The sequence below is a fragment of the Dipteris shenzhenensis genome, chromosome 2 (assembly GCF_047967505.1).
Source record: "Dipteris shenzhenensis isolate YYH24624 ecotype China chromosome 2, Dip_SZ_1.0, whole genome shotgun sequence".
NCBI classification, from domain to species: domain Eukaryota; kingdom Viridiplantae; phylum Streptophyta; class Polypodiopsida; order Gleicheniales; family Dipteridaceae; genus Dipteris; species Dipteris shenzhenensis.
The window spans coordinates 13,339,529-13,353,490 of record NC_141597.1 but is presented as its reverse complement, the minus strand read 5'-3'; the positions used below and the strand labels follow the sequence as shown (position 1 = coordinate 13,353,490).

Here is a 13,962-nt window from a genome sequence, read left to right as displayed (position 1 = left end):
TCATGAACAAAGTCACTTCTTCCAAAGTTCTCAAAAGCATCAAGAAAGTCCATGCGCTTTTGAAATGTGACGTTAGGCAATGTAGGATCATCTTCTTGAAGTCTCTTAAATGCCATAGGATGAAGAGTGATATTAGTGGCAATTGGAGTTCTTGTTTTCCTTGTATCTTCATACAATTTGTGTGCAAATGTCTTTTCTAGCTTTCTTTGATTTGTGAACAACGAAGCTCGATCAATAAGCATTGTGGCCACGCTGAATTGTGAAAATCCCCAAATGTATCCCTCATCCTCTGGAGGATGTAAGTCTGCCACACTTATAGAAAAGTCTGCGAGACTTGTATCTTCTTCTTGCGGATCCTCCTGATCATCACTATCCAATTTTTCACGTGGTTTTAAATAACCTGCACTTTCCACAATCACTCCTTGTTTTTGTAGCTGCAGCAGTCGATGGTGTAGGTACAGTTGGAGATACTGTAGTTACAACTGCAGATTTTGTAGTTACTCTTGCCGGAGATACCGTAGTTATCGCCACAGATATTGGCGGTACAACTTGATGGCTACATGTTATAGATGGCGTACTTACTGCTGCTACTGCTGAAGGTAAAACACCACCACTTGGAAATGCATCCCACATTTTCTTCAATGCTTCCAAGGCACTAAGTAATTCTTGGGATCCCTCAATTGAATCTGGTAAGGACTTCAAGAACTGCTTGGGCGTAACTCATAACTTGTAGACCACATCGTCATTCTTCCCTTTGCACACAACTTCTATAAATTACTAATTAAATATTTAAATATTAAAAATTAAAAAGTTCAAATATATTTTAAAAATATTTTTTTATATTTCTAGATATTATTTTTTTATCTAATATTTTTTTACAAAAATAATTTAGTTTAAAGTATTTTATAAATATAGATAAAAATTTTTAATTTAAATTTTCTAAAATTTTATTTATTTATTTTTAATTTAATTTAATTTATTTATATATCTATATATTTAAATTTTAATTTTAATTTTTTTTTAATTCTAATTTTTTATTTTTTATTTAAATATAATATAATTTATTTTATTTTTTAATTAATTAATGTTATTTTTTTAATTAATTTATTTTATTTCATTTTATTTAAAAAATTTGTTTTATTTATTTAAATTTTAATTTTTTTCAAATTTTTAAAAAAATTTTGCTTTTTTTTATTTATTTAATTTTAATTTTTAATTTAAATTTAATATAATTTAATTTATTTTTTTAATTTATTTAATTTAAAATATTTATTTTATTTTATTTTATTTATTTAAATTATTTAAATTTTAATTAATTTATTTTTTTGGAGGCAAGGGAGGGGTTAATCCCCTCCCTTAAGGCCCTTGCGGGACTCCTGTTGCACACGCAACAGGGGCCTTAGGGGAGGGGATTAACCCTCCCCCTAACCTGTTGCGCGCGCAATAGGCGGGCCGCAAGGGCCGCCTGTTGTGCGCACAATAGGTTAGGGGGGGTTAATCCCCCCTCCTCCCTGCTGCCTCCCCGCTCCCCCATCCCCCTCCCCGTCCCCCGCCTCCCTCCCTGCTTCCCTGCCTCCCTCCCGCTCCCCTATCCCCCTCCCCGTCCCCCACCTCCCTCCCTGCTTCCCCGCCTCCCTCCCTGCCTCCCCGCCTTTGCCTCCCCTGTCCCCCCTCCCCTCCCTGCCTTCGCCTTCCCCTCCTCGCCTTCGCCTCCTCCTTCATCTCCCCCCTCATGCCATCGCCTTCCCCTCCTGCCTCTCGCCTACCACCTCCATCCTCTCCTCCACCTCCCCGCCTCTACCTCTCCTCCCCAAAACCGGTCCCTACCTCCCGGCTCCTTTTTAAAAAAAAGCCCTTCCATCTCTCCGCTCCCAGCCTCCCTGTTCCAAAAAAAAGAGACAAAAAAAAAGGACCGAAGGGGAAGGGGAGGGAGGGAGAGGATGCAGGAGAAGAGGGGTGGGGGAAGCGGGAGGAGAGGGGAAGGGAGGAGAGGGGAGGGGGAAGTAGGAGGAGAGGGAAGGGAGGGGAGGGGAAGGGAGGAGAGGGGAGGGGGAAGCGAGAGGAGAGGGGAAGAAGGGGAGCAGGAGGAGAGGGGATGGGAAGCAGGAGGAGAGAGAGGGAGTACCTGGGTGGGGAGGTGGTGGAGGAGCTCAAGAAGAGTTGTGAGAGAGAATGAGGAGAAGTAGAGTTTTATAGGAAATGAGTAGCTTTTCGGGCAAGTCAGCTTTTTTTAGTTTTTTAGGTTCTTTTAGTTCTTTTAGGTTCACTATAAGTAGAACATTCTTCACTCTCTCTTTCATTCAAAGTTCATTCTTTCACACTCCATGCTTCTCTCCTCTCATCAACCTATTGCAGGATTCTCAAAATTTTCAAAATGTTGCAAGAGGTGAGTTCATTTACAACCTATTGCGTATGCAAGAACTTCTAAGAATCAAGTTTTTATAAATTTGAATATTTTTTTCAAATTCAATTTTTTTCTCAAAAACCTGTTGCATACGCAACAACTTCAAAAAATCATTTTTTGCATTAATGCTTTTTTCCCACAAATTTTTCTCTTTACCTCAAACTCTCACAACCTATTGTCGCACATTTCTCTCAAACTCAAACTCTCCTAGCCTATTGGCCACCCAATAATTTTTCACAAGAAAACAAAACCAAACAATCTATTACAAATTTCTCTCTCAACCTCAAAACCACTCAAACCTCCCTACCTATTGTGTATGCATCTCATACGCAGTGGAGACCTGTAACGATGTGAGTGTGCAAACTCATCTACTTCCCTCACGCCACCACAATAGCCTCGACCCTTACTACTCTTTCTGGACCTACGATGGGTATGCCCAGGTGATGACCCCTCGATCGAAGGGGCTACAAGAGACGGCTGTCGACTAGATAAAGTCATTGATGGCCCTGATCTACCCTCGAGGGGTGTAGCAGAGGGAATAGCTAAGGTCCTTTGGGACAACAGAGAGAAGAACCTCGTTGCCTCCACGTCGCTCATGGATGCAACAAACTTGTTGGGACTCTTGACGAAGCCATGGGCTAAAGCAAAGGAGTTCCCTAAGGGGTAGTCGCAGAGATAAGCTCGAGAGGATTTGGCCCATGGGGAGTCCACCCAAGGGTAGTCGTAGGGGTAGGCCCCTTAGGAGTCAGCTCAGTGGAAGAAAAGTCCTTTGGAGAGTACAAATCATGATGTCTCCTCCTACGAGGGGCTCCGTACTCTCTAGACGTGCGACGTGCTAGCATGTCTAATTTGGAGGGATTGGACAAAAATAGGCACAAACATGAAAACAAACACAAGAGTGGGTAAGAAGCAGAAATACAATTTACTTTAAAGCTCGGGGGGGTCACTATGTATAAACCCTCTATATCACGTGCATTCAAGGCCTATATTTAAAGTCCCTTATCTGTAAAAGAATTCATTAATAAAATGTACCCCTTTTCTATACAAATCTATAAATTTTTTCCAAAACTATTTTAAATAGTCCCTTATGTATATTTATTTCTGTAAATTTTAGAAGTTAAAAAAATCCTTCTGTTGAACTCACGTGATAGGGTTACATATGATGAGTGACCCCCCTGAGCTTTAAAGGCAATACTTACACTTTACTTAAAAGATAATTTATTACTTGAAACTCAAATTCAATTTACTAAAACTATGAAAATATAATTTACTTAAGACTTCATCGTATATTATCAACGAGAGAGGGAAGGAAAAGAGAGGAAAAGAGAGAAGAGAACAGAGGGAAAGAGAGGAAATAAGAGAAGAGATAGGAGAAAAGAGAGGAAATAGGAGAGGGGAGAGAAGAGGAAGGAAAAGAGAGGAAAAGAGAGAAGGAAAGAGAGGAAAATAAAGAAGGAAAAGAGAGAAGCAAAAGAGGGGAAAACATAGAAAAACAGAGAAGAAAAAGAGAGGAAAAGAGCGGAAAAGAGAGAAGAAAAAGAGAACGAAAGAGAGAAAAAGAGAGAAGAAAAGAGAGGGGAAAAGAGAGGAAAAAAGAGAAGAGAAGAAGAGAGGAAAAGAGAGAAGGAAAATAGAGGAAAAGAGAGAAGGAAAGAGACGAAAAGAGTTCCTATGCCCACCACTGCAGTAGCTAGCACTTAAGGCACTAACTGCAGGCCAATGCAATCATGAAAAGAAAAATAGGAAAAGAGAGGAAGCACGTTCTTACCTGGAAATGATGTGTCATGGCACCGGATAATCCCGCTCAGAAGAGGAGGTGTTTCGTGTCTTGGCCCTATAAAAGAGAGGAAACATACCATTTTAAGAAAACTAATTAGTAAAAGGAGGAGTTTGGAGAAGCAACATTCGAAAGGGATTGGATTGAGGAGACAAAGAGAAGCCTACAAACAAGGAGAAAGCATGAAAACAAAAGGTAGAACAATAGTAGAGCTTTCGTACTCTTCTCTTTCATGATTGTTTTTTGTGTATTATTTCTTCCTTTACAGAAAGAAAAGGAAAGGAAAGGTTCAAATCTAGGCATTGTCATTTAATGCCAATGAAAAAATACATTCCAGCATAGCGACTCGTGACCTTTTCATAGCAATATGCTACTTCCCGCCAGACACATCCCACTTTGCCAGAGTTGCATGAGAGGAGGGTGAGACATTGCCATATGCACCCTTACATCAAGATATCCCAGACCTATCAGCTCACGGGGAAGTTCTCCTTGTTGGGGACTTCAACGCTAGGACGAGCACATGCTAGGCACCACTCTCAGACTTCTGAGACGACTCTATCATGCTACCAAACATGGACCTAGACGGAGCAGGTATGACCAGGATCTCATCGAATCGACACGGGCCTGTTATACCATATGGACACGTGCTCCTTGATTTGGGCAGGATGCATGATCTTATCATCTACAATAGGCTTGACCTATGGCCCTCCTTAGGTGGTTTTACTTGCTTCCCACATGGAGGGGGCACTAGCTTCTTCTCTATGTCGCTCACTCTCACATTGTTCCCCCTTCCCATTCTCACTCTCACTACTTCCACACTCTCATACTCCATACAACTTACTCATTAGGAAAAAAGAGAGTTCATTTTGGGGCCTTTTAGCCAAGAAAGAAAATAACCCTCCACCAATCAAAGGAAGGCCAACGTAACGTTGAAAATTTTAGAGAAAAGAAAACAAAAGAAATGCGGTTGAGTTTGCATTCAATGAGGACACTTGAGCTACCTTTTTATATCTGAACTACGGTGCAGAATTTGGTATTTTTGACATCATTGGCGTGTCTAGAGCAGGCCAAAACCCTCGAAAAAGGCTTTTGAAATGCCAAAAACGGGCCCTTAAAGGCTCAAAAACGGCCAAAAAAGCCACTTGTACAAATGAAAGCAATTTGACAAGACCCGGTCCAACCTGTCAAATTGCTTTCATTTGTACATGTGGCTTTTTTGTCTTTTTCGGGCCTCCAAGGGCGCAATTTTTATGTTTTAAAAGTCATTCTGATGGGCTTTAGATGCGCCGGTGATGTCAGAAATACCAAAATTTGCACCGTACGTCAGATATAAAAAAGTAGCTCAAGTGTCCTCATTGAATGCAAACTCGATCGCATTTCTTTTTGTTTTCCTTTTTCTAAAATTTTCAATGTTACTTTGGCCCTCCTTTGATTGGTGGAGGGCTATTTTGTTTCTTGGCTAAAAGGCCCCAAATGAGCTCTCTTTTTCCCTAATGAGTAAGTTGTATGGAGTATGAGAGTGTGGAAGCAACTCTCTTTTTGGTCTTTTTCGCGCCCCTGGGGGCCAATTTTTGGTGTTTCAAAAGTCTTTATTAGGGGTTTTGGCCCACTTCAGTTGCATTGGTGATGTCAAAAATATCAAATTTTGCACCGTATGTAACTGGGGTTATGTCATATTTTATTGTTTTAGAGGAAAGAAAAATGAAGAATAAGATTGGATAAGTGCTTCACTTGATTTAATTGTCTCCAAATTCTTAGTTGATTGCTCAGGATATTTTTGCATCATACTTTGAAGATGTTTAATGAAGGCTTTCAAGCCTTTCATTTCATCTATGCCAAGTGATTTGTTTTTTGCGAGAACAAATCTAGTTTCCTCCAATGGAATTATTCGTTGTAATAAATCATATGACTCACTCCATAAATGATCTCCATCTAGTGAGTAGTGCTTCCATTGCATCACTGGAATATTGTTATGCATGTGAAACCAAAAGTAGTGTGGATTTGTGTGTCCTATTAGGGCATCATCTCCTATTTGTAAATGTGGCTCTATGAATGCTCTCCAATCTACCATCCTCTGCCACTTCTGATTCTTCCTTGTGAGACCCTCCAATTTTTTTCCCAATTCAAAATAGCATATCCTCCATTGTCAAAACATCCATTGACTTCAACTCACTAGAGATAACATTGAAGATTTGATCGATGTCTTCATGTGTATGGCTGACAAGAAGAAAGCCAACTTCCACTTCTTCAAATATTTTCAAACCAACCAGCATAGAGCATAAAGCAAATATATATTTATTCTTATTCTCTCTCCAACAATTATCAGCTTGTATTCGCAATGTGTTTGGTAAACATCCACGAGCATCTCTGACCTTTCTTATTGCTTTCATGATTGATGTAACAACCTGGTTACTATCATGGTCATGCAAACTATCAATCCATACATCACAAAAGATTCGGTATCCATGTACTAATACTCCACACAAGTGTGTTTTTAGTCCATGTTTACCCTCCAATGCTGGTGGGATACATCTATATCGTGGCAAAGTTGTTGTATTCTGGTCCATGCCATCAATGGTGATGCACATGGACTTATCGACATGTGAAATAGCTTCCTCTCTCCAAGAAGCATACAACTTTCGAGCATCCTGCACATGACATAAATGGATTGATCGCCATTTAATATATCTTCCTCATCGCTGCTCACATTTACTATGTTCAATGGCATTTTTTAATTCATCACATGTCTTACATTTTGACATCCTTTGCTTTGATGGTGTCTTGACATGGAAAAAATCTCTACGCCAAATTTTGTACAAGGTTGACCGTGAAATCATGCTCTCGTCTCTGTCTTGTAAAGTTTTATTGACAATTTCTAGGACGACCTTCTTTGTCAAGATGTTGTTGACATTCAACACGTCCATCTAGCATTGTTTGTTGAAGATGAGGCTGTGGTAATGCATGGTCTTCGAGAACTTGCTTTAATGTTGCGGTTGAATTTATAGTGCTTCCATGGCATTTAAGCTTGTAGGTATTTCCATGAATTGTATGAACCACTTTTTCTTTCACCTCTGCCCAGATGGTCCAATATGTGCCATGTGATAGTCCAGTTAACAATTGATATCCTCAATTGCAAATGGGTCTCCCATTAACCATGGGTTTCAATCTAGGTTTACAATGTCTTGTGCTCAAATCTTGATCAGTGCCTTGATGAAGAAAGCATGAAAACTCTTGAAGAAGATAATTATGTCTATTAGGCGCTGTCTTACTCCAAATACCAAGGCATATGGCTGCACAATCATCTTTTCCAACTTTTCTAATGCAAAGTCTCTTGCAACAAACTCACATAAGCATCCTTTCCATATTCTCTTCGGATAACATTACATGTCTCTTTGGTTCTGGAATTGATGCCATGATTCTTCGCCTCTTCACACTCACATACTTTCTTTTTGTAAATAGTGTCTTGCGTTTTCTAGTTGTAAGACCATCAAACCTCGAATCCATTTCCCTTGAATCTTCATCTCTGTAATCAAATGCTGTGTGGGCTTGAGAATTATTTGATGCCTTATAAAAAGCTTCACCTTCTATGCGCTTGAATTTTTTTATGTGGAGGGTAATTGTTGGGAAACTCTCTACGAAGGATAGATTATGTAAATGGCAACCTTTCTCTCCTCTCTGTCCATTTTGCCATGTTGCTTTGGAGACGCATTTCCATTTATTCTAGCAATGTATTGTGTCTCGGGGGTTGTGGGGGAGACTCCGTAGGTGGCTTGGCAAAGCTCAATTCATGTGGATCTTCGGTGGAAATTTGCTCTCTTGGGTGATAAAGGGCGCCTCTCAGATTTACAGTTCTTTCTCTGGAGTATCATTTGTGGTGTGCTTCTAGAGAGATCTGGAAGTTTCGCAATGCCAATGTTTTTCATGGTTTGAGGCCACCTTCGGATTTCTTTCGCATTTTTCAAGTTTATACCTTGGAATGTACTTGATTACTTCAGTCATTCTCATCCTGTGTTACTCCCTGCGGTATTAGGCCTCAAGGGTGTCATGTAACTTCAGGTTTATAGCTGTTTTTTTTTCCTTTTTAACAGTTAATAAATTTTATTTTTTCACGCAAAAAAAAAGGAATTGGCTAGTTATGAATCGATAAGGTGACAAGAGATGGAAAAGACTGAAGTGCCCAAGGAATTGGCTATTTCAATGTACTCTAGCAATGAATCGATGAGGTTGCAAGAGACGGAAAAGACTGAAACGTCAGACAGTAAAAACATAAGTATGAATCGCTCGAGACAGGTGATGGCAATGTTTGCGGATCAATTCATGAGCTAAACTAGAAGCAAAAGAGCAATCATAGACAGTCGTTTTAGAGTCGATGGTTTACAATAAGAGCGTGTATGGTATATACATGAAGATTGTAAAATTGAGCTGCTATAATTTCTTCAAATCTATTGTCATCTGAAGCTGGACCGATCACACTAGGATTTTCACGACACCATGGAACCAAGCTCTGAGAGATCCCACAAAAGAGCATCGGAGCTCAGTACTCCATCTAGGGATGAAGCCTGATCCGTTGCCGGAATGAGGCTTGTGCTGCTTGCTGAGTTGCTACCGCTGCAGCTTGGGCTCCATGCCGTCGTTTCTGACCTCGTGCTATGAAATCCCGCGTCTCCTGCAGTTGTTGTTGTACCAGCAGCTGCTAATTTTCCCTTCATGGCTAAGATCGCTGAGGGTCTCTGAACTACATCCTTGCGGGCTTCCTGTTGCTGCAACAATGACATATAGATATGCTGCCTGGCGGAGATCGATTCTGTTGACACGCGATGATCGGAGGCTGTCAATTCCTTAGAGCGTTGCGTGATCATTTGTTGCATCTCGTCGTTGCTGACTGTCGACGTGGTGGTAAGAAACCCTGCTGTAGTGGCCAAAGGCGCCCTCGATCTGTTAATGGCGTCGTTCATCAGGTTCAATTCGGGGACTGATTTCTCATCGTGAGGTGAACTGGCGGGCTCCAAAAGCATGTCTAGCATGGAATTTGAGATCTGATCGTTATTGAATACAAGCTGGTGATCTGATTGAGGCGCGAATCCGCAGGAATTAAAGACCCCCTGCTGGCCTTGCACGGATACCATGCTGCGAGCAAGAGCACCCGTAGCTGACCGCACGCCACTGACTGGACCGCATGGAGCGCTTATGAACGATGCAAGAGGCACTTGCCTCGATTGCATATAAGGTGTTGATAAATCTCCTTTCATCTTTTGCGCGAAAGTATCAGGTTCTCCTCCTCTCGAACGCCCGTTCAGGTCGTACTCGAGCTTTTGGACTTCGCTGCCGTTCGAAGATGTCAAGTTAACGGGCATCTCCCAAGACTGTTGAGGGGGAATCAGAGGAGCAAACGACATTCCGGGCGAGGCGGAATGATCGTTGCGTTTTCGCATCAGCACATTCAGCATGTCGTCCTTGAAGCATCCAAGGGTGGCTTCTGCGATCTCGCTTCCTTTAGGCAAGGCTATGCTGCCGGCTAGATCAGCAAGAAGCTGAGAGATGGGCTTGTGGGTGATAGGATCGATACCCATCTCGCAAAGCTTCTTCTTCAACCTCGTGTTCCAGTAGTTCTTCACATCGTTGTCGGTGCGGCCTGGTAGTTGCGCAGCAATGAGAGACCACCTGCAGACATGAATTTCTCAGTGAGAGACATGCTTGCATGCAAATCGCAAATTGTAAACTCTCAACCTCAGCGTGCTATGCACACACAGAGAGCCATATGCTAGGCATATATGATCAAGAAATTGAACTACACCATTACGTAATTTCTGGCTGCGTGCTAAGCAATTTTGAGGCTTCCCGAGCGGTGTCAGCAATGTTGAATCAGTTGTCGCTCAGCTTTTGAAGAACTGGAATCGAGGGAGCTAGTCGATCGAAAGCAGATCCTAACAGACTGCAAGTGGTTTGCACGAATTGTAACAATCTGAATCACGTAAAGTAACTAGAAAAGCTGATGAGAGAGGATGAGATAGCTGACGAGGGGTTGAAATTAAGGATTGTTGATGCAGGAATTGCTACAGCTGGAGTTGGTAGCTCTTCATCAGAGCTTAAATAAGGAAGATTCAGAGAGGGTAAGCATTGTATATCAATACGGTCTCTAGCGCCACCATCACCACCAAACAGCTCGCTGACTTCAGCAAAAAATGAATCGTCCACCATTTCGCATGCTCGGATCATCCATGCTTCATCCATGTGAGTCGTGACCTAGGCGACCTGCTGAGCTGCACGGGTCAGCCTTCCGTCACCTTTGCCTCATCCACAAGCTCTCCATATGGCAGGTTTCGAGCTGGTCACCAGATGCTTTTTCCCCTATTCCGTCTAATTAAAACTAGCGCGAGCGCACTCAGATTACCAAGAATATCGACTGGGAAATGCCGACCAAAGAGCGACATCACTTTCCGATGACATAGAGGGATAGGTAGATCTTCTACAATACAGCAATATACCTGCTCCCGAGCGCAGCGTGTAGCCTCACAATTAGCTGCTCCTCCTGGTCGCTGAAGCGTCCGTGTTTGAGGTCGGGCCGCAAATAGTTCGTCCAGCGCAGTCGGCAACTCTTCCCACACCGTTGCAATCCTGCAAGGCAGAATTCCAACTACTTCAGCGAGTAACATCCGAATGAAGATGCTAACAAGGCACACGCTATGTAAGGTATGGACGGACTTTGCGAGAGATAACATTGGTTACAGAGAGGTTTGCATTTTACTACACTCTCTCAAATAGCTAGCAAAAGAATTTATGGTAGCGTTCTTCAGCAAGCACATATCTGGTTTAAAATGGCATGGAGATTAGTCTAGGTTGAAGGAATATTAGATTTCTGTCTCGTTGAGCAGACGTTAGTAGACTGCTTAAGCATGTATATATAAGCAACTACAGGCAAGCTTGCCCCGTCGCGCAGACATTAGACCAACGAAAAGCAAGCAATTGCAAATATATAAAGGATCCATAGACAAGCTTAAACCGTTGCGCTGATATAATCACACCAACAGAAATACGAGCATGTATACAGGCACCTGTAGGGCAAAGCCCGCTAGACACCGGGCAATGTTGCAAAATGCGGCAACGAAATGCTACTTCATGCATGAACATTAAGAAACGAACAGAAGGAGATCGCACATGAGCGACGTTCACAGACGTTTTTCATATGAAGAACGCGTTGAAAATTGAACGGCACCTGCTTTTTTAGGGAGGGTGCGCCAGCTGCCGGTACCATGTTGGGCGATGCAGGCGAGGAGTTTGGCGTCCTCCTCGGGGGTCCAGGGGCCACGTTTCACGGAGTCTTTCTCGCAGCAAGGGGCACGGCCCATGGTGTGATGAGAGGAGCAGAAGGCAAAGGATGGAGGAGGAGCTCGGAGGGGATGGGTGGTGTTTTTGAAGGCGTGTTGGAGGGGGTCAAAATGTGGTCTTAGGAGCAAGACGGGGCGGCTGCTCAGCAACAAGTCACGCATACATGGCCGCCTCTCTTGCCCCCCCTCACACAACACACACATTGGGGTCCAAAAGGACTTCCCTCTTCCCCCCCCCCTCTCTCTCTCTCTCTCTCACTCACGCCCACTCTCTAAGTGTAGCCAAATAAGTGTAGCTTTGGCTCAAGCTCAAGCCCAATTTTCTTCACTCAAACATATTCCATTCTGCACACCCCATTCCCCTCTCCTCAACTCAGCTACTTTTTCATGAGTCCACATTGGCTCAAGCTCAAGCCTAATTTTCTTCACCCAAACATCTTCCATTGTGCACACCCCCAATCCCTCTCATGAGTCCACATTGGCTCAAGCTCAAGCCTAATTTTCTTCACCCAAACATCTTCCATTGTGCACACCCCCAATCCCTCTGCCCACAAAACGACTAAGCTTTCATGAGTCCACTCTAAGTCTCAATATTAGCTTAGGAAAGGAGATGCATAATCTACATATATATGTGTCAACAAGCTTAGGAAATAAGATGAATAATATTTTTTACATGTTAAAGAATTCCACAAGCTCAGGAAAGAAGATGCAAATAATTTGTGTAGAACAAGTCCATGAGAGGTACAATGTAAAGCTAGTTTGCAATGCACGATAATGAGACCCTTAACTTCAAACCCTTAACTTCAAACTTCCTCGAGGAGTCACTCTAAAAAGCCATTTGATACGTGCAAGCAATCATGCATTTTAATCTACTTTCATATTTAAAGTTTATATTTTTTCCCATGTATGCATGTTATAACTTTGACGTTTAAAGGACTGTCCGTATATAACATATCATAATTGTATTAGGTAAGCACTTTACTTAACCCCCCTTTTGTGCATGAATCGCCCATAAATCTCCTAGATTAAAAAATCTCCTTCCATTAATGAACCTACTATATTAGGAGTTTATAAAGCTACCAGCCCAAGGCTTCACGTGTCCCTATCCCGCACTCTAGAAAAAAAGGGGCAAGATCAACATCCTCTAAAGATTTAATTGTACAATAGCAACTTCTATTAACTTCTTGCATGGAGTTAATAAAACCCTTTAAAAGTATATTGCTTAGTAGATTATACAAATAGTTGTCTATAATTCTTTGCATTCTACACAAAAAACAAGTAATATTTATTACATGGAGCCATGTTATTATATGGAAAGCGATCAATCCATCACTCATCAAAGAAAAAATCCATGATCGAGCAATTGTTTCAAGATTTTCCTTTTTAAAAATCAATTAAACCGATTTAAATCATCAGTTGAAATATAAATCCATTACTTTGTCATTTCCTCCCCCTCTAATCATTGTTCTCTCTCTCTCTCTCTCTCTCTCTCTCTCTGTATATATATATATATATATATATAAATGCAGGCTCCACGTGATACACAATGAATACTCCTCCCCTTGCCCCACGCCCCCTTTCCTTTTGAGACCCTATTTTCCCTAGTGTTTTAACACACTAACATCCCATCTCATTCTAATCCTTCCATGTGACTCTCGTGCCTTTCAACATCCACCCCTCATCCACTTAACATCCTTGGACTCTTTCAACTTGCCACCACATTCTTTGACCATCTTCTCCATGCCTTGTACCTGCTCCCCTTTCTAGCTTCTTTCCTTCCCTTCCTCATAAAACAAATGACCCTATCAATCTCTTAGAAATCCTACGTTGGTATTTGTTCTTGCAATAGCATCTTCTTCTTTTTTTTAAAGCAAACTTTCGGCTTGTTTCTTCTTGCAAAAAACTCAATGTTCTTACTCAATGGTACCTCTACAAGAAAGAATCCATAGAGAAATTATTCAAATGATTAATCATTACACCAACATAAGACTAGGATTCCAATTTCAAGAAGCAATTCTAATCTTACACTCCATACAATTGTAAGACTAGCTCATGTGTTCTAACAATTCACTAATAGCTCACAACCCATGTTTGAATATTTGTGTACTTTTGAAAGGGTTTAGGGATTTGGTTGTTTGGGCTTTTTCCAAATAAGTTCTTTTTAAAGATTCTTTTTTGTCAACAATCAAAAATTACGTATAACACAAACAAGATTCACCTTTTCAAAGGAGTATTGATTCTTTTTTGCAAAAAGGAAAAATGTTATAGTAACTTTTGTAATATCGATTTAAGAAAAAGATTTGATATAACCATTGAAAAGTCATGAACATTGAAAGATTGATACATTAAATTATAGACTATAGTTTTGACACCTATATCAAGGAGTACGTTGGAGGTACTTTGACAATTTTTTCTTCCCATTTTTAGAAAACATTTTGAAGCTAGCACACCTTTTT

General features: G+C 41.3%; 1 protein-coding gene across 1 annotated transcript; it reads right to left on the bottom strand.

The window, feature by feature from the left end:
- Positions 1-8,662: 8,662 nt before the first annotated feature.
- On the bottom strand, positions 8,663-11,527 carry LOC147904351 (uncharacterized). Its single transcript, XM_087391260.1, has 3 exons — positions 11,395-11,527; positions 10,667-10,796; positions 8,663-9,842 (listed from the first exon to the last, which is right to left on the bottom strand). Exons 1-3 carry the CDS (start codon positions 11,525-11,527, stop codon positions 8,663-8,665), a joined length of 1,443 nt encoding a protein of 480 aa, XP_087247386.1.
- Positions 11,528-13,962: the final 2,435 nt, after the last annotated feature.

What these genes read in the sequence shown, in the direction of transcription:
- LOC147904351 (XM_087391260.1), bottom strand. Translation starts at nt 11,527, where the DNA reads ATGGGCCGTGCCCCTTGCTGCGAGAAAGACTCCGTGAAACGTGGCCCC. An exon ending in CACCCTCCCTAAAAAAGCAG is followed by an intron (nt 10,797 to 11,394) that starts GTGCCGTTCAAT and finishes TCTGCCTTGCAG; the next exon opens with GATTGCAACGGTGTGGGAAG. An exon ending in CACGCTGCGCTCGGGAGCAG is followed by an intron (nt 9,843 to 10,666) that starts GTATATTGCTGT and finishes TCATGTCTGCAG; the next exon opens with GTGGTCTCTCATTGCTGCGC.